This window comes from Theropithecus gelada, chromosome 12 (assembly GCF_003255815.1).
Source record: "Theropithecus gelada isolate Dixy chromosome 12, Tgel_1.0, whole genome shotgun sequence".
NCBI classification, from domain to species: Eukaryota; Metazoa; Chordata; class Mammalia; order Primates; family Cercopithecidae; genus Theropithecus; species Theropithecus gelada.
The window spans coordinates 110,087,918-110,114,987 of record NC_037680.1 but is presented as its reverse complement, the minus strand read 5'-3'; the positions used below and the strand labels follow the sequence as shown (position 1 = coordinate 110,114,987).

Genomic DNA, 27,070 nt, shown 5'->3' with positions numbered 1-27,070 from the left:
AAGCAGAGAAGTCCGAGAGCTTCAGGTTTGCAGTTCTATGGAAAAGATTTAAGAGGGTTAAAATATTCATTAAAATGGCTCAGTCTCCCGGGCCAAGGCTGTGTGATCACACCTGAGAGTCTCAGCACTGCCTAGTACCCCCTCTCTCCTTGCTGAATTTTTAGTCCAACAGATCACAGAACCCACACCCTAAAAAATACAACGGCATTCTAATGGCATTCTGTTTTGCCTTTTAGCCACCACCAACTCAACCTATTTTCAGAGCAGGTGAAATACAATTCTGAATCCAGTTTGGAAAGATTCTGGCAACCAACACTTTATGTCAAAGCACAAGGAATGATGACAAGGCCTCTGGCGATGGAAGATCAAAAACAGGCTTGTTTTATTTATACACAGACCAACTTATGTACAGCACTCAGGTATGGACTATGTACATAACAATACAAGAGGCATTTGTTTCCACGGTGGTCACTATATAAATTAAGATTATAAATACGAGGGGGTAAGCCCCACCTGAGGGCACAGAACCTTTTCTCCAAGACTCTTCAGGGATCTTTCCTGCCTCTCTCTGCACAGCAGACCGTGAGGCCTGTCTGGCAACACCACAAGGGGACCTGGGCCGGGGCAGCAGAGCAGCCCCCGGACAGCAGCGACACCCCAGTGCAGGACACCAGCCCAGCACCAAAGGGCAGTTTCCTAAACATGCGTGTTCATTCCTTCCTCACTTCTAACTTGTTAGAATTAGAAAAAATGGTTTTTATGTAAACAGTGTTGTTATAATCACTGACAACATATTAATTTTAAACACTTTTGATCCAAACCCAACTCCTTGCCAGGAGTAGGACACTGAGGACTTGGGATGGCCCTGATGTCCTTGAAGCCACGGTCGGCTGTTTATCCTCATGTCCCCTCCTCACCCGAGTTCCAGCTTGCCTGGGGCTTGTTCTGGGACCCTAAGAGCCCCAGGATGCCCACACTGCCAGGTCAGCAGGGCCAGTGGTCATGCAGGGACTGCAGGACAGGCTCCCATCATCTCCTGTGTTAGCCCGTTCCACCTGGGAAACCAAGCGACTGCCATGGCTGGCTTATTTCTCCCTCTGCCGACCCCATCTAAAATGTTCTGGGGAAAACAATCACGGGTGGAAAAGGTGACACACAACCACCTTCCACCCACATCACCTCCAGGGAGGCAGCTAAGTCCACCAACAGAGCACGGGAGAGTCTTTCATCCAAAACCCCCACACGCCGCATGGAGGGACAGGAGGCTGCACTGGGGAAACCCAAGGCCCTGGCTCAGCCTCCTCACTCCAAGGGCCTTGGCCCAGAAGGACCATGAAAGCGGAGCACCCCAAGGCACGTGGAGGGGCCCATCTAGGCACACTGCAGAGGAGACAGAGGGGCTGTGAGAGATGGGCCAGCGCTGTTCACTGCCACCTGCTCAGGACCGAGGGCTGCCGCAGAGCCAGCCCCGTCTATGCCCTCCCCCACAGGTGCAGCCCAGCTTCTGCATGTCAGATGGCGTGACGCTGACTAAAGGAGTGGGGCGGCGCCGGCAGACACTCCCAACACTGTCCTTCTCTTTGGGGCATGGAGCTACAGCCAGGCAGCCAGGCCAGAGCCATTTCCTCCTCACACCAGGGCAGGGGTTACAGAAACCTCTTCCCAAGATATTTACGAGCCCCTGCGAGCCATAACTATCAAGGAGAAAAAAGGGCAAAGTCAGTGCCCTGGAGGACCAGGCGCGTCCTCCACCTGGAGACTGCCCCTGCGGGGCACAGCCCGCTCCCCAGGTGAGCTCCCTGCCCTCTGGCACCATCATCTGCTAGTTCAAAGCCAGGACGGAGGCAGGGCAGGAGCAGTGCGGACCATCAAATCAGAGTCCCCGCCAGCACCTCCAGCGACATCAGGCCCGGCAGCAGGAGACAAGAAGCCACCGCAGGCGCAGAGATACTCAGGAGAGCCTCTGGCCTCCAGGCCACCGGATGGCGTGACGAGGTCAAACCACACCTGCCCACCAGGGCCATGCTCCCTGGGAACCACAGAATGGACAGAAAGAGTTTCCCAGAGCCAGGAAGCATTTCCCACACAGGAACACTGAACTCATGTAGACACACATCCTCTGTCTGTGGGGATGCAGCTGGCAAGCTGTCTCACTCACAGCCCCAAGCTGAACTTGAGGCCTACAGCATCTGGAGACAGAAGGGCAGGCGTCCCCAGGCCACAGTGGGGGAGGGGGAGAGGGAGGAGGGAGGAGGGAGGAACGCAGGCCCTGCGACACCCAGTGAGGGGCTCCCCGCCTAGGAAACAGCACTCGCTGCCTTGGCTCACGCAGGAGAAATTTTTCTTTTCACGTCAAATTACAATCAACAGGACTGGAAACATCCATGCTACTTTCAAACCAGGAAAGAGCATCATTTTTGTTCAACAACAAAAGCTGCATCAACAAACGGGCTCCTGCAGGCTGCTAGGCCGCAGCCACGTTTCCCAGAACCGGACGGGGGCCAGGAGGCGAAGCCACACAGTGTGGCCACAGAAGGACACAGGCAGAGGAGCCCCTGGGACAATCCAAGCATGTGGCCAGGCAAGGGGTGCTCAGGAGGCCAAACGCTGCTAGATTCCCTGGCCCACAACACAGGCGGGGAAGAACCGCAACACATGTGCTCCAGGTGACTCTGAGCTGGAGAAGGTGTTGTTTCAAAGGTAGCTGTGTTGTTATGTTCGAGACCCCAGAGCTCTGGTGGACGGTGTCACGGAGGCTTTCTGTAGCTGACAGAGGAAGTAGCACCATGAGAAGGGGGCGGGCTGCAGCGTCCGCCCAGGGCCTCAGTGGCAGGAGGCGCAGAGACCACAGGCTGAGAGGGCGGAGGCTAGGCCTCGGTGGCGGGGATGTGGAGGCCGCAGGCTGAGAGGGCAGAGGCTAGGCCTCGGCGGCGGGAGCGCTGCGGCTCAGTTCCTTGATGCCACACAGGATCCTCTTCATGTGGCCCACCTTGGTCACGCCCAGGTCCTGCAACAGAGGGGACACCACCATGGATGCTGGGGAGACAGCTGGAGCCAGAGGGCTCCACAGCAGGCCTGCCACAGTAGCCCTTTCCACTCGGCTTGTGAACACAAATGAGAGTGAAAATGACAAAAACGGTAAAACAGGATGGAAACGGCTTAAAAATAACCACCATACAGATGCCTGGCCCATCGTCCTGCATTCTAGTCACTGCCATCAGCAAGGACAAATCCAAGACAAAGACAAAACACAGGCCTGAAAGCAAGTGGATGACAAGTGACCTCACGAGAGCTGCTGTCCAGGACACCCACAGTGGCAATCTGCCCTCTCGAGACTCGGCCAGTGACTCAACACCCAGGGGCGGCCCCTTGAGGCCAACCTGGGCAGGGGCATGGCACTGCAAGATGTGGCGTGATGCCTGGCATAGACGAGGCCTGGCACACAACCGCCACCTCCCAATGCTCCCTGCAGACGAGTGGCGGCACCCGCCCAGGAGCAGCATGGGGACAGTCGCGTGTGACTGCTTCAGGGGGCTGTGTCCCCTCATCGGGTTTTTAACACAAAGACAGTCCTTGTCTGATTAGGCTAAGATAACCCCATTATGTCTGCTCCTGGCTTCCTCTGGCTGTGGTGGGTGGAGCCATCACTGCCTAGGGTGAGGGCCACAGTCACCCCCACCTGAGGTATACACAAAGGCCTGAGAAGAATCATGATGCTGAGACGTGGCCAGGTCGGGGGAGAGGATGGAAGAGAAGGCAACCGCGTGCAAGCCCAAGTGCAGGTTCCAGGGAGACGCCTATGGAAGTACCTTGAGGTCCCTCCGCTCCAGGTGCAGGAGCTCAGAGCCCCGGATGTCGTGCCGCGTGAAGATGTCCTTATACTCACAGAGACTGAGGTGCTCCAGCCAGGCAGCAACCTCCTCTGTCCCCCAGAGGTGAACTGTCGGAGATGGAAAAGCACGAGTGCAGTGAGTGCCCAGAGCCCAGTGCGAGGTAGGCAGCGGCCGGCACCCAGCACCCGAGAGCCCAGTGCCAGGACAGGAGACGCCCCAACAGCCAGCACCCAAGACAGCCCAGCAGCCACTACCTGAGATAGCCCAGCAGCCAGCACCCGAGATAGCCCAGCAGCCAGCACCTGAGCCATCTCTGGCAGCCGGCACCCATCACCCAGCCAACAGCACCACCCACCAGCAGTGCAGAAACAGAGAGCCACCAACTCAGGGGGCAACGGCTGCAGCAGAGCTGGCATCTGTTCCTGCCAGGTGGGCCACCAGCCTCTGGTCATTTCCCCGTGTCCCAGGAGGGATTTACCACCACCAAATATGAGGGAAATGTCCCCATGATTGTGGCCAAAGCCAGCTTTTCCTCCAGCTTCTAAAAGGGTTAAATTTCACTTCTGGACCATAGCAGGAAGGGAGACAAGCAGAGATTCCAATTTCACGTAGTCGGGGCCACCATCATTAACAGAAACCCAATTTCTGGACAAACATGCAAAGAAGAAAAACCCACAGGAGCTGCCCTGCCTGGCGGCAAACACCAGTCCCAATATCCAGGCTTGGAGGCCTCTCCAGCCCTTGACAGCACTGGATATGGCCTGGGTACTCAGGACTGATCCTTCAGACAGAGAGTTTAGCTACAATTTACTGACCCAAAGGAACAATGTCCTTTAGGACCATATTCGATTGATTTCATCACCCACAATCTCTGGTGGCCTGGGGTTCCCAGCACAGGAACCTTGACCAATGCATCGATTTATCAGGAGCCAGCAGCCCAGGAGGGAGCAGGCGGAGCATGCCCCAGCGCGGCCTGAGTTCAGAGCTTTGTGTCTCCACGTTTGTCTTGTCACCACTGCTGTCTTCCTCCCCACCTCGAATCTCCCAAGTCAGGGCAGGCAGAAAGCCAGAGAGCACGTTAGGGCCGGGTCTGACAACGGTCAGAGGGGAAGCAGGCGGGGTGGAGGGCTGCAGCTACGAACAGACTAGTGTGGCCATGGGACCGGGGGTTACAGCACGGGGACCAAGAGGGAGGAGCCGCAAGGCCAAGGGAGAAAGCAGAGGCCAGGAGAACGGGGCCGAGCCAGCAGGCAGGGACGGCCAGAAACACACACGGGAGAGAAGCAGGTACCCGGGGCTGCCAGGCTACTGTGGGCTTCTTTGTTCTTGTTGTTTTTCTCCTTTTTAAACTTGGTCACGAGGCGGAATTTACCACTGCGACTGCGCTTGGCAAGATCCAGCATCACGCTCTGTTGGGGAGAGTGAGAAATACTGAGAATCAGGCTGCAACTGGTCACGGCCTCATGCCCATCTCCACCAGAGAGGCTGGGAGGGCAGGCAGGGCTGAGACGAGCGGGAGCTGGGAAAGACCTCTTGTTCCTGAAACGGCTTCTCTCCCTTATTGATGCTTGTATTTACTGTTGATTTTAGTGACTGTTAAAGTGGCTTCAAAGTGATCACAGTGTCTATTTTTATCACAGTCTACTGTCTTCACTTTACATGTGCATTTCTCATGAGATTTAAAAACTTTTTGAAAATATCATAAATATCAGTATCTATACGAAAATTATGAAAATAACCTCTTTAGCCAATCTTCTAGTGTTGGATTGCTGGGCTTTGATTGTTAGTATTACGAGTATCTGTCTAACGAAAACTCTTCCTGCACTTTACATTCTTTCCTTGCGATCCACTCCCTGAGGCACAAAAGCGGAGGAAGGGTGAGCAGCAGAGCCACATAGGAGCTTGGCCTCTGCTCTTGACAGCCATCAGCAGCAGCGGCCTCTCCACAGAGCACTCCCAGGGACGCAGGGAGGTAACACTGCCTCACTCTGCGATGCGCTCTTTGTAAGAGACACTCCAAATAAAGCTTGAATAAAACTATGAAAAAAACATAGCAAGCAAGTAGACTTGAAGATAAAAAGAATTACTAAAGATAAAAGGATCATTAGATAATGATAAAACCTATGGGTACCCAATAACATAGCCTCAAAATACATGAAGCAAAAATAAACATAACCACAAAGATAAACTGAGACATCTACAATTATGGCATTAGAGTTAACTGATATATCAAGAAGACAAAAAAAAAATTTCAGTAGGAACTTATTGATGTAAACACAACTGCATATAAGGTACATTTACAAAAATCACCTATTGGGCCATAAGACAAGTCTCACCTCAATACATTTCAAAGGACTAGTAACACACAGACGCTGCTTGGAGCATAGTAAAATGAAGTTAGGGAAATAAAAAACATATTCTTGAGTAGCTAATTTAGATGCTTATTATTTGGCACAGTTTCATGACTGTTGTAACTGTCTTAGATATGCAATTTTATTTTTATATTGTTACTTTGGATTTTTTATGGTGTTTTCTTTATTTTTAATCTTTCTGTATCATAAATTTTTATTAGGAGTATGAGGAAAAAAACAGGGCTCTTGTGAGCAATATATGGTTAGGTTTCTTTTTAAACACAACCTGAGAATTTGCTTTTAAGAGAAAGCCATGTCATTTATCTGTTATCTTATTTTCATGCTGTTAGTGATACCCTTGCTGGTCCTTTATTTTCTTTTACAATATAAATTGTATTTTATTTTTGTCTTTGGTAGCAATTTGGAAGATACAAATCTTTTCAGCTTTATTAGAAATTACCTTTAAGTTAAAAAAAAACCATTTTTTTAAAATAGAGACAGGATCTCACTATGTTGCCGAGCCTGGTCTTGAACTCCTAGTCTAATGTGATCCTCCCACCTTGGCCTTCCAAAGTGCTGCGATTACAGGTGCGAGCCACCACTCTTGACCCTGAAAACATTATTGACTCTGTATTTCTCCAAGTAGGAAAGTCAAGAATGTTGTTTGTAGCGTCCTCCCACTGTAAGAGGAGGAATTTAACATGCTTTCCTTCCCCCGTCCATGTCCTCTTCACAGCCTCTCACCTCACTGCCCACTTTACTGGCCTTAATTTAATCTGGTATTAGAGGGCTATGTCACTGTTACATCTGTTGAATCGTTATGTATTATGATTTTTGTAATATTGGGTAAAATTTTTTATCACCTTTACAATGAATTATTTAATGGATTTGGAGGAGCTTGCCCTGTCCTTTTATACCCAAGTGCCCTCAATGAGAAGCTGCAGAGTCTCATCCATCGGCTGGAGGGCCTGAGTCACTTCCCCATGAAGGGCCTGCATGCGTCAAAAAACGCCCCAGGGTCCTGGAAAGAGCGTGCTGTTGTGCAGCTGCCCACTTCTGTCCCCTCACCTTACTGTTGCCCACAGTCCTCACAAACCCCACTAGGCAGGGGTGCCCAGGTTTGGCATCTTATAGTTATTTGCCTTCTGCAACTGTATTGCCCAAGATGAGCTTTCCTCATGGCCCCTTTGTGTTCTATCTCTGAAGGGGGGAAGCCAAGAGACAGGCTGGGGTTTGCCCTTGTCCAGACACGACCCTCTCCAGGGCTCCTTCAGCCAGCGCTCCCTGCAGAAGAACGTGACTCCACCCCAGGGTCCGCTATGCCCTGGGTCCTCGGGTCCTTCCCAGACCTGCGACGAGCTGGAGTCTTTCTGTTCACACAGGAAGAGTGTGTGAGTGGGGAGTGGTGCACACCAACTGCGCCCTGTCCACAGCAAGATCCCAAAAAGCTGCCATTTATCCCATGATGCATCTCCACCCTCGGTGGAGGCTGTGGGGCTGGGCTCAGCCTTCTTTCTACCCACTGTCCAGGAAGCCCTGCAGTTCTGTTTCAGAGGACAACAGGTCCCTGGTCCTCAAGAGGCACTCTTAATCCCAGCCCCGAACTCCTTCCTACCTGCTGTCCCTCCCTGCCTTAAAGAGCATTTTAATAGCGAAGTCTGGAGAAGGCCCCTCAGGGGCTGCCAGAGCGACACCCTCTTGATCTCAGAGCCACACAGGCCACAAGGAACACAGGCACTGCAGGCAAGAGCCACCATGTCCGGGGGACCCAGGCATGGCCCCATGAGCCACATACCTCTTCATCGCCGGGCTCTGCAGACTGGCAGAGCCAGGGGGTGTCTGCCAGCCTCCTGAGCTGTCGGTCCATCTCGGTAAGAGCACTCCCCAGCTGCTCCTTCTGCGGCGGATCCAGCTGCTGCTCCGGGCGGAGGGAAGGAGGGAAATATGGAGAGTGTGCGCTGCTGATCAGCATGAGGCCCAGCGGGTGAGGCCCGCCCCGGGCCTCTGCTCTGATCAGGGAGCTCACTTTCCAGAAATGAAGTCCCAGAGCATTCGAGAAGGAACCAAACCCAGAACCTCACTTTCTAAATAGTGCTGGTGAGAGAATAAAACTGTCCATCGGTCAATGATGAATTCACATACAGCAGGGCTGACACATGACCTGCTTGTGTCCCTCTGTCAGCAAGGAGGTCAGAGTCATTCACCTGTGCCAAGCAGTGGAAATGCTGTAGGAGGCAAAGTCAGCAGTCGTGCCTTGCAGGAGGCAGCACGAGGTGTGCACTGAGGAGACGCATGTGACCACGGGACGTGTGGGATGACAGGAAGCGTCCAACAAGAGAGCCGTAGAGTGAGGTTTCTGTGGAGTGAGGAGATCCATGGAGTGACGTGTGGAGTGAGGACATGCATGGAGTGATGAGATGCGTGGAGTGGGGAGATGTGTGGAGTGAGGAGATGTGTGGAGTGAGGAGACGTATGGAATGAGGAGATGTGTGGAGTGAGATGTGTGGAGTGTGGAGATATGAGGAAATGGATGGGGTGAGAAGATGTATGGGGTGAGGAGATGTGTGGAGTGAGATGTGCTGAGTGGGGAGACGTGTGGAGTGGGGAGACGTGCGGAGTGGGGAGACGTGCGGACAGGGGAGATGTGTGGAGTAGGGAGATGTGTGGAGTGTGAAGATGTGAGGAGATGTATGGAGTGAGGAGATGTATGGATATGTGTTGAATGAGGAGATGCGTGGAGTGAGCTGTTTGGAGTGAGGAGATGTGTAGAGTGGGGACATGTGTGCAGTGGGGACATGTGTGCAGTTAAGTGTGTGGAGTGAGGAGATGTGTGGAGTGAGGAATGTGAGGAGATGTGTGGAGTGAGGAGATGTGTGGAGTGAGGAGATGTGTGGAGTGAGATGTGTGGAGATGTGTGAAGTGAGGAGATGTTTGGAGTAGGGAGATGTGTGGAGTGAGGAGATGTGAGGAGTGGGGGGATGTGTGGAGTGAGGAGATGTGTGGAGGGAGGAGATGTGTGGAGTGGGGAGATGTGGGGAGTGAGGAGATGTGTGGAGTGAGGAGATGTGTGGAGTGGGGGGATGTGTGGAGTGAGGAGATGTGTGGAGTGAGAAGATGTGTGGAGTGAGATGTGTGGAGTGAGGAGATATGTGGATATGTGTGGAGTGAGGAGATGCGTGGAGTGAGCTGTGTGGAGTGAGGAGATGTGTAGAGTGGGGACATGTGTGTAGTGGGGACATGTGTGGAGTTAAGTGTGTGGAGTGAGGAGATGAGTGGAGTGTGGAGATGTGTGGAGTGGAGATGTGTGGAGTCAGATGTGTGGAGTGGGGAGATGTGTGGAGTGGGGAGATGTGTGGAGTGTGGAGATGTGTGGAGTGAGGAGATGCGTGGAGTGAGATGGGTGGAGTGGGGAGATGTGTGGAGTGGGGAGGTGTGTAGAGTGAGGAGGTGTGTGGAGTGAGGTGGCGTGTGGAGTGGGGAGATGCGCGGAGAGGGGAGATGCGCGGAGTGGGGAGATGCGCGGAGTGGGGAGATGCGCGGGGTGGGGAGATGCGTGGGGTGGGGAGATGGGTGGGGTGGGGAGATGGGTGGAGTGGGGAGATGCGTGGAGTGAGGAGGTGCGTGGAGTGAGGAGGTGCGTGGAGTGAGGAGGTGCGTGGAGTGCGAAGGTGCGTGGAGGGAGGTGTGGAGTGAGGAGATGCGTGGAGCGAGGAGATGCGTGGAGTGAGGAGATGGCCGGAGTGGGGAGACATGTGGAGTGGGGAGACGTGTGGAGTGAGGAGATGCGTGGAATGATGATTTCTGTGGATGAAGAGATTCGTGGAGTGAGGAGTTGAGGGCTGGGAAACCACACCTGGGGTGGTTCTCCGGTTGTCGAATATTTAGCAAACCCATTCCTCCTCTTCATCTTTAAAACCACAAGGCTGGCCAGTTCTTCTCTGAGGCCTCTCCCTGTTCTAGCCGCTGTGATTCAGTAACAGCCCCGTGGCTGCCCCAGGGCTGACATATCAGCCGGTTTTGCAGGGCTGAGCGTGCAAGGTGCCTGAGAGTGTGACCAGCTCTCGGCAGGAGCAGGACTCTGCAGTATAGGTTTCTTGTGTCCAGAAAAGCATCTTGTGTCCACTATGACAAAGGTGTTCCTGCTGCAAGCGCTTCTTGCGTGCTTGAGACAACTTGACTGAAGGGTTGCCAGCAGGGGTGGGCACCAGCCGCACGACAGACCAAATGACCTCTGAGGCCCCTTCCTTAAGGCCAGGAACTCTGGACTAAGGTGTGCTGCCCTCTATTCCCAGCAACCTGGCGATAGCAGTGGTTTCACACACAGCCCAAGCCCTGCTGTTCCCGGGGCACCAGCTTACCAGGGCCATCTTCCCAGACAGCAGCAGCTCCGTCTCACTGCGCAGAGCTCTGAAGTTATTCACCATTTCCAGGACAAAGCTGCAGTTCAGCCCCTAGGAGAAACCAAGGCAAACATGCATGGGGAGGGCCAAGGGCTGCAGACGCTGAGGAGAAGCCAAGACTGAAAAGGCCAGAATAGCTACCTCTGTGGTTCTGGGCTTGCCATACACCCGGTCCATCGACTTGGAGCTGGCATTGACGGCGTGGGCCAGTTCCTGCTCCATGTCCCGATGAGACTGAGCTATTTCTCGGATACTAGAGAGGAAGAGAAGCACGGGCAGATGTCAGGCCAAATGGAAGGGCAGCCTTTCACAATACTCATCTGAACACAGCCCAGCTACCACCCGGAGGGCTGATGCGGAGGGCAGGCCCAGCAGGACCACAGGGATCGTGGCTCAGCCCAGCGACCGTTCAGTCACAAGCTTGGGCACAGGACGACCAACAGCAAATGGGAGGGCTTACAGGAGTCATCTGATATCAAAATTCAAGATTTTCCAGGGAGAGAAATGTACAAAATGAGGCTTCCAAGCTATAAAACGGTCAGTGGGCAAGCAGCAGTGTGCACAGGCCCACTGCAGAGACTGCTACAATAAGGCACAATCCCCAGATGCCCACAGCCTTGCTGGAACCTGTAGCTGGCCGGTCTGTCCCTGGGGACAAAAGGACCCTCATCTGAAGAGGACAATCCTGGTGTAGTGATGGGCTCTGAGCCAGACCCCAGGCAGCAGCCTTTACGGGGAAGACGGTGAAAGCACAAGTCACACCAGGTCTCAGGGAGGCGGAGACGTGGCTCAGGCAGGTGAGATGGGAGGACAGAGATTATAGGAGCAGTGCAAGCAGAGGCAGTGGGGCCAACCTGTCCTGACCCTGTGGAAATAGGCCACTGCCAGCAGCTTCCTGCAGTGCTGTGCAAGTGCACCTTCCAGGCAGGCCACAGGGGCCACCATGGGCTTTGAGGGGACAGGGTAATGGCCTTCCAGGGGAGGCCACCAGAAGCCTACTGCATAGCAAGGAATTAGCTGAACTGAAGTCCTCCAGCCCCATCACTGATCTGGGTGGGGCGGGAGAGAGATGAGGACAGGGGCCGCAGTGGCACCAACTCCTGGGGCAGAGAATGCGGCGCCAGCAAGGACTGCAGCCGGTATGGAAGTGCAGAGCGAGGAACGTTGGCAATGACTGGGACAGCGACCACCTGCTCAACAAGAGCTGGAGGCTGGCACAGATGATCCATCTGCACGCCAGGGCTGGGCAGGCTGCCTGGAAGGGCACACAGCACGCCGGGCACAGAACCGACGGGTGCACCCATCCACAGCCAGGAGAAGAGGGAGCCCGGAGGAAACAAGAAAGGGACACCAGGGCACCAGCCAGCGTGCGGCCACGGGGAGAATGCAGGCAGGAAGGCCCTGTACCGGTGAAGAACCACAGGTGCCAGCTGGAGGGGCGAGGGGCTCACAAGCGGCACCCGCACAGGGCAGGCGAGAAGCAGGGACAGCAGACAATGCTGACCACCGGCCACAAGGGACAGACACAGTGGCTCCAGGGGCATTTCTAGAAGGCAGGTGAGAGGAAATGCCCCTAGCAGTTGTCTTTTTTTTTTTTTTTTTTTTTTTTTTAAGTAAACTTGAAAACAAAGAGCAAGCCTGTTCTCAGGGTAAAATGAGGGCAAAGTGAAGGAGGCTGTCAGCGGCTGCCCTTGGGAGTCAGGGCAGGGTTTTTTTGGTTTTTTTTGAGACGGAGTCTCGCTCTGTCACCCAAGTTGGAGTGCAGTGGCACGATCTCGGCTCACTGTAACCTCTGCGTCTCGGGTTCAACCAATTCTGTTGCTTGAGCCTCCCGAGTAGCTGGGACTACAGGTGCCCGCCACTACGCCTGGCTAATTTTTTTGTATTTTTAGTAGAGACAGGGTTTCACCATGTTAGCCAGAACGGTCTCGATCTCCTGACCTCGTGATCCGCCCACCTCGGCCTCCCAAAGTGCTGGGATTACAGGCGTGAGCCACCACGCCAGGCTGAGCCAGGGCAGGTTTTAAATGAGTGGCCCTGAAAATCACAGTGGGTTTTAAGATCCAGCCAAGTAAACTCCAGGTGAGTTCTGAAAGACCGTTAGGGAAATGAGCCAGAGCTGAGGGCACACGGAAACGGGCTCGGCCCTCATGGGTAATGCAGACCCCGCAAAAATCAGGAGCAGCAGCTCTACGCCCCGGGGGCCCTGGAAGAGCGCAGTCTGGGGACCCCGGGGGGGCTCATGGGCAACGCAGAGGGGCAGGAGCCCACCTGTGAATGAGGACCCCCGCCGCCTGCCCAAACTGGTCCATCTGGGTGGCCTCCTCCTCGGACAGCATCTCCGGGTGCAGGGCACAGGATGGAGGGCGGGGCAGCTCACACTTCTGCTTGTCTTCCCAGGACTTCAGGGTGCTCTCAAATGCCTATGGACCCGAGAGCCCGATTACACCTGCTGCCCTGAAGCATGCGTCTAACCGCCACAGACACTATGGGGACACCAATGAGATCACAACTAGGAAAGGGACAAATGGGATTTTTTTTTTTCTTAAACATTAGGGGAAGGAGATGGTCCTAGAAATTACTGCCCTATTAGTTCAATCGTTGTGTCTTAAAAAAAAAAATCCTAGAACAAAACACAAAAAGCTCCAGCTCTTAACAGTGCACACAAGCGCCTGCAGGTGAGCCCTGGACCCCACCCGGGTACCGCGGGTGGCCGCTCTTACCCTGTCTCTGGTCAGTGTCTGTGCCCGGTTCTTGTGGACAATCCGAATGTACCCTGGCGGCTGGACCCAGGCCTCTCCGTCCACCTGCACAGGCACGCCCTCATCCCCAAGGATGGAGATCTTCACTGTGCGACACTGAGCAGACATCATAGCCATTACTCGTGCTGAGCCAAAACCCCCAGGGGTTTTAAAGTGCTGTCGGCACCACCACGACCTTCCTGCTCCACACACGCGTCCCTGCCTTGCAGGACACCCCACCTCCGCCTCTGGGATGGCACTCCGCCTGCAGCTAGCCTTCTGCTGTTGTGTCACCGAGCCAAGGGTCTGTTCTCCCACTGTCCCGCCCCATCCTGCCCCGTCCCCTCACCGAGCAGTCAGTGCAGGAGACCTTGGTGCTGAGACAACAGGTGTCAGAACCCAGGGGCAGGGGTGTCGTAGCTCCCAGCAGCCACTGGGCCCCTGCCACGTGAAAACACCCCCAGAAAAGAGCAGATGGCATCACGGATGACGATGAGCCATCCAACATCATCCTATTCCTCTTTTTCAACAACAAACATTGCCAAAGAGTGAAAATTGTGAACTTCAAGCAGCCTACAGCTAAGGGTAGACAGAGTGCTGGAAGAGACCAGACAGTCGCAGGCTGGGGTTCAGCCAGTGGGTGGCATCAGCACCCTCCCCCGCCCCAGTGCCTATGCCTGGGCACAGAGTCCTGCCCCATCAGCCCATCACTGCTGTCAGAAATAAGCCATGGGGGCACTCCCAGCCCTTCACCACTGGGCCTCAGAACCGTGATCAAGGGCCCCATGGAAATCCCCCCACACCCCACACCAGAGCCATGGGCTCCGTCCCCACCTCCAGCTGCAGCTTTGAAAGCCGCAGACACAGGCAGAGTTCACCCTGGGTGTGCTCTATCTCATTCCACCTCAGAGGGGACAGGCAAGGCTGGGGCTCAAGCGGGATACACATTTTGAAAGAGTTATCTTGGCCGGGTGCAGTGGCTCACGCCTGTAATCCCAACACTTTGGGAGGCTGAGATAGGTGGATCATTTGAGGTCAGGAGTTCGAGACCAGCCTGGCCAACATGGTGAAACCCCGCTTCTACTAAAAATACAAAAATTAGCTGGGAATGGTGGTGGGTGCCTATAGTCCCAGCTACTCCTACTCAGGAGGCTGAGGCAGGAGAATCACTTGAACCAGAGAGATGCAGGTTGCAGTGAGCCGAGAATGCACCACTGCACCCCAGCCAGGGCAACACAGTGAGACTCTGTCTCAAAAAAAAAAAAAAAAAGAAAGAAAGAAAAAAAAGAGTTATCTTGAGAATTTAACTGTCAAGCATAGCACGAGGAAAGGGCTCTGGCCCAGGAAGTGGGGCCACGAGCTGTCCAGAACAGGACATGAGGCAGCCACGTGGCCCTGGAAAGCACCCACCCTCCCAGTCTCCAAGCGCTGCCCGAGAATTTAGCACACTCCCGGCCAGGCACCCCAGGACCATGGCCACTACCTGGGCGATCCGATGATGCTGCAGCCTGATGACTCGAGAGACGGCCATCTGCATGCTGCCGAACACGGCGACCACCTCCAGAATCTTGTCATCGAATGATGGAGCTGTGAAAGTCTGCAAGGGACACGTTAGAGCTGACCACCACTCCACACATCCCCGCACAGGCCACCCCTACCCTCGCTCCCTCCCTCTCGGGGTCAGCCCCTCCCAGCTGGCGGGAAGTTACCAGGTAACCGCACTCCTGAGGGGCCTCATGTTGCAGGCCCTGAAACCAGCTGCCTGGGTCCAAATCCCAGCTCCAACCCTGGCGAAGTTACCGAATCTCTCTCTCTCCCCCATTTCCTCATATGTAAAATGGGGAAACTAATGGCACGCTCCTCCAGGGCCATCAGTAGGGCCGAGTGAGTTAACACTGCAGAGTGCCAGGACTGGGGACAGCACACACCACGTGCGCAGGAAGCGCTGAATATTTCTATTCGCTAGTACGTACAAAGGAAGGTTTAAACCAGGTTTAAACCTATGAACACCTTCCCACAGTTCTTAATACAAATTCCAAACTTCTTCCCCGGCTCACACGGCCCAATGTGACCCAAGCCCTGCAGACCTCTCCTCTCTCTCCACACTCCTGATGCCCGCTGCAGTCAGGGCACCTCTCCCACATCCTAGATGTGCCTGCCCTGTCTTGACTCTGAGCCTTCATCTATGCAATTCTCTCTGCCTGGAAGAGCCTCCCCTTCTCCTCTGCCCACCTAACTTGGCCAACTCCAAGTCATCCTTCAGATCTTGGCCTCCCAGACACCTTCCCTGACCCTCCTTCCACATCATACCCTCTGACCACATCTGCTGACCACAGACCCTCACTGACCACCTTCACTGACACATCTGCTCTGCTCAGCCCTCTAGATGATGAGCTGGGTGGGGGACCCTGTCTATCTTGTTCTCCATGGCAGCCCCACTGCTGGCACAAGGGAAGGGCTGGATCCACCGCAGCCATAGCAGAACACCTCCCTGCTCTCGGACAGCTCTTCCCCACTCAGCTCAGGCCCACCCGCCCACACCCCATACATACATCATCTTCCTTGGTTCCCCCCCAGAAGTTGGTTCCTCCGGCATAGCTGGGAATGTTAAGGACAGCAATTCCCTGAAGACTGGGGAGTGGGATGGGTCGCCCGTCACACTGAGCAGCAAAGACACAGAACAAAAGAAAAGAGAAAGGCATGAGTCAGCTGCTCCTTCTCTACCAGCTTCCCACCGCCAGGGGCTCGGGAGCACAGCGGTGGCCAGGGCATCTCCAGGCAAGTCCCTGTGCATGGAGGAAATGGTCAACAGGAGAAGCGACAGGCCTGGCAGTCTGCTGATGGATGGAGGCCGGCCTGCAGGTGACAAGGACCCTCCCACTCACCTCCAGCAAGACCTTCTGTTCCAGGTTCTTGTAGGTTCTGTGCAGCAACTCTTTGGTTCCAAGAACTCCATACCACATCATGTTCTTGGTTCGGCTCCTAGAAAGAGAAGCAAAGACTTGCCATGGGTCTGGGCTTTCTTCGTACAGTTAACCAGAGTCATTTCTGTGAAAGCTGGGAATGGCATCTGACCCACAAATCAGCTACATTTAGCAATTATTTACAGCAGTAACAACTGAAGGACACATTTTTGTTTTTGCAGATATGCATAAAGAGATATGTTTACCAATGGGAAATTTTGCTAAATAGTAACATTTTGCCAAGGAAGTAACCATACCCTGAAAGGTAAATAAATAAAGTCAAAACATTATAGAACTCTATTAAAAAAACTTCACATCCTGATTTTTTTTCTGCCTAAAAAATTATGCTTACCATAGAAAAATTAGAAAATATAGAAAAGCACCAAAGAGAAGGCACTCCTCATAATCCTCCATGCATAATCCAGCACCTGTATGCACCCTCCACGTGTGCTAATGACAAATGCCCAGTGCTGCTGTGGATTTCCTCAGTCTTCTTTGCATATTTATTTCCAGTTGCAGTAACTTGTTTATGGTTTCACCACCTACTTGGTCCACTTTACCCTACGCCAGCAACACTTCCTCTGTCGCCACACGCTCTCTGCAGACGTGGCCATCCTCAGCCGGCACTGCTCTACCACAGCTTATCAAACCAATCCCCTTGACTACACTCCTTCGCCCCATGCCCAAGCTCTGTAAACGACACACTAGGAGCCCCTTCGTACCTACTTCAACCAACATTTCCAGTGACTTCTGTAGAAATTTCCAATGACATTTGTAGAAGTGGAATTTTTCTCAGGAGAACTTTTCAAAGCTCTCAATACAAACTAAAGAGAGGTTTGACCAGGGTTCCAAGGCTCTAGAAATGTATTATGCATGCCCCTGTTCCTCAACTACTTATTTCACCCTGCTAAAGTATGTGTATTTTAATACTTTTCCCAGGGATTTTTGGACTAATAGGGATTTTTAAATGATCTGATGTCACCATCCTGTGCTGTACAGGGGTATGTCCCTGGGGCCCCTGAGCCATTTTCTCCTGCACGTAACAGCCTCAGGGTTCAAAAGTTCTTTGAGTTCTGATGCTTTTGTTTTCCTAGAAACTTCCAACTACATATAACGTGAGCAATGACTAAAGCTGGCCCCTCAGGTGTCACCATGGCTCCCCTCAAGGTGGCAGTGACACCATGAGGAGGATGAGGCCACATGGGACCACGTGGCTTGGTTCATTCAAGCCCATCCTGACTCAGCGGATGAAGAATCCAGCAGGGGTCTCCCAGCTGCTGGGTCAAGGGCTATTCTCTGCACAAACACCGCCAACCCCCACACCCATTTCTCCCTCGCCCGAGTTCTAATCGTGTCAAAGCTGAACGGTCTCTCCGGTTACTACTGTGGGGTGGGGCGGGAGACATCTCTCCCTCACTTCTTGTGTTTCACAGACAAGAGGGAATTCTACTTCAGCCCAAGAAGAAAAGCTTGAGAAGAGGGACCCTTCTCATTTTTCTCCATCCTCTCTTCAGATCAAGACCGAGTATCCAGTAATTTTAGGGGAAAAAACTGAGCATCCCCAGTGATGTCCCTTGGGGCTCGCACGCCACCATCTTCCTGCAGAGGTCGGACCCAAGGGCCTCGTGGGCAGGCTCGGGTGTGATGGGGGAGGGCTAGCTGGGGTGCCGATGAACACACAGACCCTCCAACAAACAATGCTGGGCACTTACGCTATAGGTGCAATAACTTCTTGGCACACCTGCCACTTTTCTGTAGTATCACGGACTCAGGCCTCTCATTAAGAGACGCAGCCATTCCAATGACCACCATCACTGGTTTTCTGATATTGAATTTCCCTTGACCTGGCCGGCCCGAGAGGTGCTTCCCTTCCATCTCTGAAAGCACCCGTGCTTCTGACAAGGAAATCTGGGCTCTACTTCTGCCCCCAGCCTTAGCATTCTGCACGTTCTTTAACCTGCTGAATCCAGAAATCTGCTACTGTCTGGAAGGAGAAGCCACGCCCCTGAGCCTGTTACCTACCTGCACTTCTCTGGGTGTTCATCGCGCTTGTTATTAAAGTCCAGGGATATCTTTGCATCCAGGCCGATGCCAAAATAGTTGTTCATGACACATTTCTCCGTGTAATACTCTCTGCAAAGGTGAGTTTTAAATCAATTACAACAGCCCTGCTTCCAGCGTGGACATGTTTTCAGTTCAATCCCACATGGCCCGGCAGTTCTGCGCCTGCTGGTCACACGGCAGCTCTGGGCTGAACCTCCAGTGGAGCTGCCGGACTATTCCCCACAGCAGCTGCCCATCTTACACTCCACCAGCAGCACCAAACCTGAAGATATGTTTACGGCACAGAAACTCACACATTTCAACTCTGGATCTCAAAACATTTCTCAAACATCCCTAGTTACAATCAAAGCTGTCGCCAAATTACAAAGGAAAATGACTTGAAAACATCCATGCCAGCCCCACAGCAACAAGGCTTCCCTTTCCCCATGTGCGACAGACAAGAAGACACTCATCTCATTCAAGTTTCTTGTCCCCACCCAGCGGGAAGTCCTGCCCCTGCAGCTCCCCCAGCTGCTGGGAAAGCTCAGCCTGGCCTTCACCCTCCCCAGCCCCAGGGTCACACTGGGGCTCCCCCCCAGGGCAGGTGGATGAAGGGAAGAAACCCTGTTCCTCCACCCAGAGGCTACAGCCAGGAGAAGAGGATGTTCTGGAAGTTTCCAAAGAAACTCAATGGGTGGATGGGCCTGGGAACATTGCTCAGGCCAGAATTCTGACACACTTTCGCTTACTGAGCCAGTGCCGCCGGATCTGAGAGCAACCAGCACGTGTCAGTGTATTTATGATCCATCTAATTCAAGTGCCCGACAGCTGAGCCAGAGCAAAGCTCTGGGACAAAACTGTTTACCAGGCAGAAGACCACGTGCCTGGCCAGCATGTATAGGTCCTGGGAAAAGAGAGAGATCCAACGGAGAGAAACAGGGCAAAGAGATGAGGGAAGGCAGCAGAGAGACTGGGCTCAGGGGCCTGGAGCAGGAGGGGCAGCAGTGGCCGGGGCAGTGGGAGATGATAGGGTGCCGGGGCCTGCTCAGGCCCAGCTGCAATGGGGCCTACACAATACGGCCCAGGCACACACCACGGCAGGAAGGCAGCAAACCACAGCTTTGTCTCCCCAGGTGAAGAGAAGAGATAAGACCACCCAGCTTAGCAACAGAGGTGGAAGTTCCACAGTCTCAGATGAAGTAGACAAAGGAGATATCCAGTTCAGGGGCCCCTAGGGACAGTGCTCACTGTAGGACTGCAGCTCTGGCCTCCCCAAGGAAAACAGCCTCAGGAGGGCTGAGAACTGGAGCCCCAGGCAGCCCCAGGGGAGGAGTAAACCAGGCCAGGAACAGGGACACTTTAGTGTTGCACCAGGCCAGCACCTGGAATCTAGGGGTCCACTTTCCCAAACCCAGAGCCTCTGTGAACCACACATTTCTTCCTGTCACTGCCCCTGACCACTCCAGAAAAATGGCTGGCCGTGTTTAACCAACTGCCATCAGCTGCCCAGAACCTGCAATCAGCCAGCAGAAAGATGAGTCTAGAAAAACAGGTTTTCAAAACACCACTTGTCTCCACAATGGTCTCCAATACCTAGGAAGACTCCATTAAACTGTTATACACATGTCTTCACTGCCTTACAGGCCAGCAGAGGAAGAAGGCCTTGTCCCCAATGGAGTAGCAGTGTCAGCACGCAGGCACACAAGCAGCCCTTACGAGCCTCAGCACAGGCCGGTGTCTCCCTAGGGTGCTCGGAGACACGAAGGGGGCACACAGAGGACCCTCCAGCCCAGAGTCTATTGTTCTGTGTCACCAACAAGGAGAGCAGGTTTTAGAGGAAAGCAGGGGGAGGGATGGCAAGAGGAAGATGGCAGGCTGTAAGCAGAAGTCAGTGAGGTCCAGCCAAGGTCATGGGAGAGTGAACACGAAGAGCAGCACAAGGGCAGCTCCCGGCAGGAGCAGCTGAGCCTGTGAAAAGCCTCGGAAGGGCACGCAGGCTCAGGGGACATCGAGCAAGCACTGTGGGACCTTGGGAAGGAGGTGGGAGGCGTGCGCTTTGCCTCTGCAGATGTGCAGTAGTGGTTTCCAGGTCCACTCCTTAAGTGGAATCTCCACGACTTCTCAGCCTTCCTTATCAGCTACCACCGATTTCTCTAGTTAACCCTGAGATCTGCTTTCTATGCACTAGCAGCCATGTAACAATACACCCACTTGGTTTATCCCTCATACTCACAGGGTTTCTGGTTCAGAGTTAAAGGGATCAGCATTAATTAACAGGCGACTGATGACGGAGCCACCGGGTAAGGAACCAGACATTCCAGCCCGGACATCTGTAAAGGAGATATAAGAAAGAGGTGTGCTGGTCAGGAGCTACAGACTTAAGAGAAGCCCGTGTGTCTGAAGCTGGTGGACCGGTATTCTGCAGAATATTATCATAATTAAATGTTTCTAAAATTATGTATAACCATGTCCAAATTTCGCCAATAGTCTTAGGTCAAAAATCACTCGAACAAAAAAACCACACTGGGTGGCAGAAACCAACACCTACAAAACACATTAAAAAACGGCTTCTAAGGCCGGGTGTGGTGGTGTGTGCCTGTAGTCCCAGCTATTTGGGAGGCTGAGTGGGGAAGATCACTTGAGTCCAGGAGGTCAAGATGCAGTGTGCCATGACCACACCACTGCACTCCAGCCTGGGCAACAGAGAGAGAACCTCTTTTTTTTTTAAAAAAAAAAAAAAAAAAAATGCTTATAGAGTCAGTTTTCATGTTCTCATCAAATGTAAGCCACTCCACCAAAATGATCTCTGAGAGTTGAGGCTTAAGGCTTTATAAGGTTGCCTTCATAAGAAATGAACATCAAGGAATGCTCCAGGCAGCCAGGACCTCACCCTCCCTGCACCTCCTGCAATCACGCTAGAAGCATGGGACGGTCCCTCGGGTTCCCTCATCAGGCCGGCCACCTCCCTTTTCCACTCAGAAATCTAATTCCTTTATTCTTCAAAATCTGACTCAAGCATCACCTTCTCAATGACGTCTTCCTGGGCTCCTTGGGTGGTTATCTGGGTACTAATTGGCTTTTGTTTTTTTTTAAAAAAAGCAGCACTTTTCACACAGTTGTGTAAATTTTTAAATTCCACCTATCTTTCTCAGGGACCTGTAAACTTTCCAAGAGCAGCAACCCCATCTCTTTCAGTTTGACAGACCCAGCGCCCAGCACAGCGACAGGCCCAGCATTGTGCTAGGGCCCCCACCAGTCCCTCCTGCTGGCCGCCACTCACTTGGGTACAGGATCTTGGTGTTGAGTGCAGGCAGGCCGTCCCGGCTTCCCGGCTGTGGCGGAAGGGAAGCAGAACTGCCCAGGGACAGACTTCCTTTGCTGATCAGCTTTTCACACGGAGATTTCAACACTGTAACAACAGAACAGAAAACCTTACAGCTGTCTGGAATAGAGACTGTGAAATACCTGAGGGGTCCTTAGTGACATGAGCAGGTGGACAGCTGTCTGAAATACAGGCTGTGAAATACTGGGGAGTCCTTAGCAACATGAGCAGGTGGGAGGGCTGAGGAGGGAGGGCTGCAAACCACAGGCAGTTGCGTGAAGTGTATGGGACAAAGAAGGGGGCGGAGGACCGAGTGGGTGCACATGATGCTCGGGGGGTTGGGCTCATGGAGAGGGTAACAGGCCACAGGTGGCAGCGCTGGAGGGAGGGGTGAGCCCAGTCAGTTTGGGCTGTGGGAGGCAGAGCGCACACACAGCAGAGCTCTGAGTGGTGGCCATGCAGTGGCCGTGGGTCAGTTCTGAGCACAGGCCTCCCAGCAGCCAGAACAGGCTTGGGGTATCCTCCACCAGGGCCTACGCTGTGGACTGTTCCAGAAGGGGCAAGGACAAAGGCGGCCCCCCCTCACCTACCCACCTTCCCTCTGCCAGACACAGCCCCTTCCGAGCAGTTGTGGGGTCCAGGGTGGTTCTGAGGAAGCAGTGAGGGCAGAACGCAAGTGCTCCTCAGGGAGGCGGTCCTCGCCCTGAAGGAGGGGGTCTTGTGGGTTCTACTGGTGTCCACCAAGGCAGACCACACACACCTCAAGGGCACGCACAGGAGATGTACAGAAACAGGCCTTGGGCGGTGAATTTTTATGCAACCAAGTGGCCAAAGCAACTACGAGAAAGTGCCCTAAAACCTCCCCTGGCAATCCCACTACGTCTCACCAAAACCAAGCACACCGAGGTACGCAGAGGGAGGTGGAGCCACAGGTACCTTTGCGCTGGCTCCTCCCCTTGGGGACCCCGAAGCTCTCGCTGTGGGACAGTGGTGGGCACACTCTGTGGTCCATCTTCTCCTCTGACTCAGAGAGGCCCAGGACGAAGCCCTCCTGCTCCTGGGTCTGGGCATTCTGCTCATCGACAGCTGTACAAGGAGAGTGTGTGCGGCTGAGCACGCAGGTGCAAAGCCAAGGGCACTGTCAGGCTGGGTGGAGGTCCCCTCCTCACCCCACGGCCTGATCTTCCTCAAACATCCTCTGGCTAAAGGCTTGGACTCTGAACCCCCACCCCCACCCATCTTCCCCCTGGTCCTGGCACTGGGGCAGGGCATCCCTGCTAACAGGCTGGGAGGACTGGAACCCTCGCAGGGGAAGGCAAGCGGTGCAGAGGAGCCTGGCGAAGGCTGGAGGGCTGCAGGCAGAAGGAGCGGCCACATGGACACGCAGGTGTGCGGGTGTGAGACCATGACCGCAGGTCTCACAGGAGTGAGACACTTATAGCGAAGTCAATGAGGGCTAGGAAAGAGGTCAACGGGAGGCAGCATGAAGGGGTCTGAGGGTGTGAGAGGAGGGGTGGAGGGAGGGCAAGCGACCTGGCTGGGGGCCTGGCGCCTGCACACAGGTGGAGAGGGCCACGGTGGAGGTTTTCTCAACGAGCACCCTTCCGTCATCACTGTGTTCAGGGGACGCTGGGCATGCCCAGTGCTGGGGAAAGCCCCCTCCTCCTCAAAAGACAGTCACCTTTTTCTGTGTGTTCTATGATCTGACGAATCGCTTTCTTCAGGCTGTTGGCTCTCAGCATGAGCTGTTCTCGAGGCCGGAATATCTGCGGCCGGGCCGGGCAGGCTGATGCCACCAAGCGGTCCCCGGTAGAGCCACAGACGCTGCCCGACCCATCTCCATCTTCAGCCTCCTCGGCAATGGTCGGGGGTGGGTTGGGCAGAGAGGACGAGGCCTGGGACTCATCGTCCAAGGTCTTGAGAAGGGAATCCAGCTTCTCTTTCAGGACAGAGCACTGAACAAGGAAAGGAAATGGCACACAGAGCTGAGGCAAGAGAACAGGGTCTGGAGGCAGGGAACCTCAGGCCATTTCACCCACACTTCCTAGAACTCAATCAAAAGGAAAATCCTAACTCTCCACGCCTCAGTAACAGAAGGACCAGAGGCAAATCCCCACCTTTTCTGCCCAGGCAGGTGGAAAATAGGAGAAACTGGCTGTCTGCAACCAACCAAACTGACTCCGGGCTGAGTCTTAGTCTGCACAGAAGTGCAACTTTGTAATTTCTGTAGCCTCTGATTGGTTGCAAAAAGCAATCAGATGTTTGCACAGGAGTGTGACCTTCGTAACCACTTCAGCCTCTGGTTAGCTGCTTTCTGCCACCAATCAGACTGACTGCGGACTACCACTTCATTTACATGAGGTGAGCATGAAGTGGCCAATGGGAAACTTCTAAGAGGTATTTGGACCCAAGAAGATTCTGTATCTGGGCCCTTGAGCCGATGCTCGGGCAGCTCCCACACTGGAGTGTACTTTCATTTTCAATAAATCCCTGCTTTCGTTCTTCGTTGCTTCATTCTTTTCTTCCTTTACTGTGCGTATTGTCTAATTCTTTGTTCAAAACGCCAAGAACCTGGACAACCTGCAGTCACGGCCCTCTACTGGTGTCAGAGGAAGCTTCTCGCTGCCTCAATGCCCCTCCCACCCAGGGCACGGGAACAGACCTTCTTGGCCATGACCTCTGACTCCTCCGAGCTCTCGGTCGTCTTCTCATAGGCCTTCCCCACCCGGGCCACGAAGTCCTTCACCGTCTCACAGAGCACTCTGTGGGGAGAGAAACAGAAAGACCCTTCTAGAGAGGCAGCTCCAGGCTGGGGGGCCAGGGCACCATGCTTTCCCCAGGGCCACCAGGCACTCACTTGGCCGAGGAGATGACCACCGAGTGCTGGTCCGAGGTAAGGATTTTAGAAAGGTGGGCTGCAACCGAGTCTTCATAGAAGAGAATCTGCTGTACCTGCAATCACCCCAAATGGCCAGGACTGTTGGTCTCTGTGACAGCAACCTCTGTGACAGTCCCAGTGACTCTGTCACCTACTTCCTTGCCAGCACAGGCTGGGAAAGATGAGTCTCTCCTAACAGACACTGTCTGACCCAGCCAAGCCTCGACTCACTTCAAACGCTAATCTGAGACTCACCTAGTGCTAGGTGAAAGATTTTAAAAGCTTCGTCAAGCTGCAGACAAACTACAAATGAATCTCCTTCAGTCTGTGATCCCAGCACAGCCTGTGCTAGGGGCTGTTCTGACCCCTACTCATCCTGACAGTAGTGTGCTCATGGGTCAGCTCCAGGTTTGGGTCCGTTCGCAGCAGAGGCTGTTTCTACCTGGCTGTGAGCCCCATCTGAACACACTCTTCCCCCTACCATCTGCTCTGCCTGTCAGAAGAGCAGCCCTATCCCTGTGGGATTCCTGCTGTCTTTAGGACCCAGCCCCAGGGTCAGCAAACTTCACTACTGGCCAGACAGCGAATATTCTGGGCTTCCCACACACACTCTTCCTCTCAAAATTAAAAAAAAAAAAAAAAAAAGGAAAAATTAAAAATGTACAAACCATTATTGGCTTGCAAGGCCGTGGGCCCAGGCACATCTGGCCTACAGGCCTTGTTTGCAGACCGTTGTCCTAGCCTCTGACAAAAGCTCACCTCTTTGTACTACCCCACCCAGCACTGCACCAGCACAAAATATAAACTAAAGACGACAAAGTCTATTCTCTGAGGGAACCTGTAGGGGCGTAAAACACAACAGTAACAATCACCAAATGAAAAGAACTACCAGCTGGACTAGAGGAGGCTGAGCGAAGGGCAGCTGCGGACGCCACAGAGAGGTGTAACAGGGCAGGAGCTGGGGGCTGGGGGAGAGCCACGGCACGGCTGGCTAGAGCGTTCCAGGCCTGTGGGCACCGTGGCAGGGGAGGGAACAGGCGCACACCGTTTGGGGCTCACTGAGCAGTTGAGGAGATGCATGGACAGGGTGGGAAGGCCATTAGGAGGACCACCCCCACCCCCGGCCCGGCAGGGCCTTTGATAACCGCAGGAAGCCCCTAGAGGGTCACAAAGCCCAAAAGGCCCCTGCCAAGGGAAGTGAGAATCCCCTCAGCCATGGGTTCACCCTGCGCCTCCACAGGCCTATGACACCCGATCACCAAAGGGGAGGCATCTCTGCAAGGGAGGTGATGCAAAGCGCTGAGAGGACAGTTCAGATCACAACAGCATGCGAGCAGGATGTGAACAGGCCAGCAATACCTCGGAATCCTCGCTGAAGTCTTCGGTGACGGTGGAGGAGGAGGCCTGTCGGGGGAGCTTGGCCTCGTATGCCATGACACTCCACCTGCACATACAAGGTCAGCTGCACAGGCGGCAAGACGTGCAGGCCCCCAAGGGTGAACCCTGTGCCCTCCGCTTTCACGGCTGGCAGCCTTGATCTTTACACAGTTTCTGACTTCATTTTTAGGCCCTTGGTCTTGACTCTGTCCCATAACTTGGCTGAGAACAAATGTCTGCACTCCACAACTAACGGCAGTACAGCTCCATGAAAGAGAGGAACATCTCCCATAAATGGCTGCCTTGAGATAAGACGCTGCTTCTGGGAGAAATGGATTTACCCTCCTCAAGAGAGCTGCAAATGGCTCAGCCAGCTGGCCCAGTGAGATGAGCATTTCACAGGCCCCGAGGCACACAGAGGAGGCCTGAAAAGGTGGGGGCACTGCAACACCACACCTGTGCTCAGAACTCCAGGCTTCTGGGAGCAACTAGGAAGGCTAGGAGGCATCTCATCAGCGCCCCACGTGCCACAGGTCAGCGAGTGCCAAGTGTGTCACTTGGAACAACAGTACCTCACTCAGGGAAGGTATCACAGTGGCTTGAGGCACTAGAGGATAATTTCCCAAAACTTCTTCTGGGAACAGACTATGGCAAGACGAAACTGTTCAAATAAGCACAAGGAGCACTTTTCCGACGGGTATGAGATCCGGGCTGAAGCAGCCAAAGACGGCACAGTCGTCTTCTCCACGGCCCTGACACGCTCAGGCTTGACCTCCTGGGGAGACCAGATCATTCTAGGGCATGGCTGGTTCTTAACCTGTTTTGTTTTTATCCTTGTCATAATCTGACCAAATATCAAAGGCCATCAGAACATATGCTCAGGTCAAATCTTTACAAATAATTTCAGAGGGCCCATGTTTTCCACAGACCCCAGGCTAAGAACACCCGGTCGAGAGGACCCATCTCTCAAAGTCTCCTCATACGGCACTGCAGCATATCCCCACTCACCTGTCCAGCATCTTGGTGCTGGCTCTCTCCAGCTTCTCCAAGATCTGGGGGAGCTGGGTGTCATCATCACAGGCTGAGCCCCAGCCCAGCACTCGGGCCAAGTCGTTCCCTGTGCCGAGCGGCAGCACTCCCAGCTGACACTAAGGAAACACGG

At 53.8% G+C, this 27,070-nt stretch overlaps 1 protein-coding gene across 1 annotated transcript in view; it reads right to left on the bottom strand.

Moving 5' to 3' along the window:
* Window positions 1–358: 358 nt before the first annotated feature.
* DGKD (diacylglycerol kinase delta) overlaps window positions 359–27,070 on the bottom strand; it is a 117,315-nt gene continuing 90,603 nt past the window's right edge. Inside the window, exons 11-30 of the mRNA XM_025405089.1 lie at window positions 26,917–27,056; window positions 25,891–25,975; window positions 24,511–24,605; window positions 24,316–24,415; window positions 23,335–23,608; window positions 22,590–22,739; window positions 21,612–21,740; window positions 20,565–20,661; window positions 18,311–18,421; window positions 16,211–16,307; window positions 15,878–15,985; window positions 14,809–14,922; window positions 13,308–13,442; window positions 12,856–13,007; window positions 10,726–10,837; window positions 10,543–10,635; window positions 7,980–8,099; window positions 5,125–5,242; window positions 3,810–3,940; window positions 359–3,007 (exon numbers count right to left, since the gene is read on the bottom strand). Coding sequence (XP_025260874.1) covers window positions 2,918–3,007; window positions 3,810–3,940; window positions 5,125–5,242; window positions 7,980–8,099; window positions 10,543–10,635; window positions 10,726–10,837; window positions 12,856–13,007; window positions 13,308–13,442; window positions 14,809–14,922; window positions 15,878–15,985; window positions 16,211–16,307; window positions 18,311–18,421; window positions 20,565–20,661; window positions 21,612–21,740; window positions 22,590–22,739; window positions 23,335–23,608; window positions 24,316–24,415; window positions 24,511–24,605; window positions 25,891–25,975; window positions 26,917–27,056 — 2,451 coding nt within the window. The 3' untranslated portion in view covers window positions 359–2,917. The remainder of the gene's footprint in view (window positions 3,008–3,809; window positions 3,941–5,124; window positions 5,243–7,979; window positions 8,100–10,542; window positions 10,636–10,725; window positions 10,838–12,855; window positions 13,008–13,307; window positions 13,443–14,808; window positions 14,923–15,877; window positions 15,986–16,210; window positions 16,308–18,310; window positions 18,422–20,564; window positions 20,662–21,611; window positions 21,741–22,589; window positions 22,740–23,334; window positions 23,609–24,315; window positions 24,416–24,510; window positions 24,606–25,890; window positions 25,976–26,916; window positions 27,057–27,070) is intronic.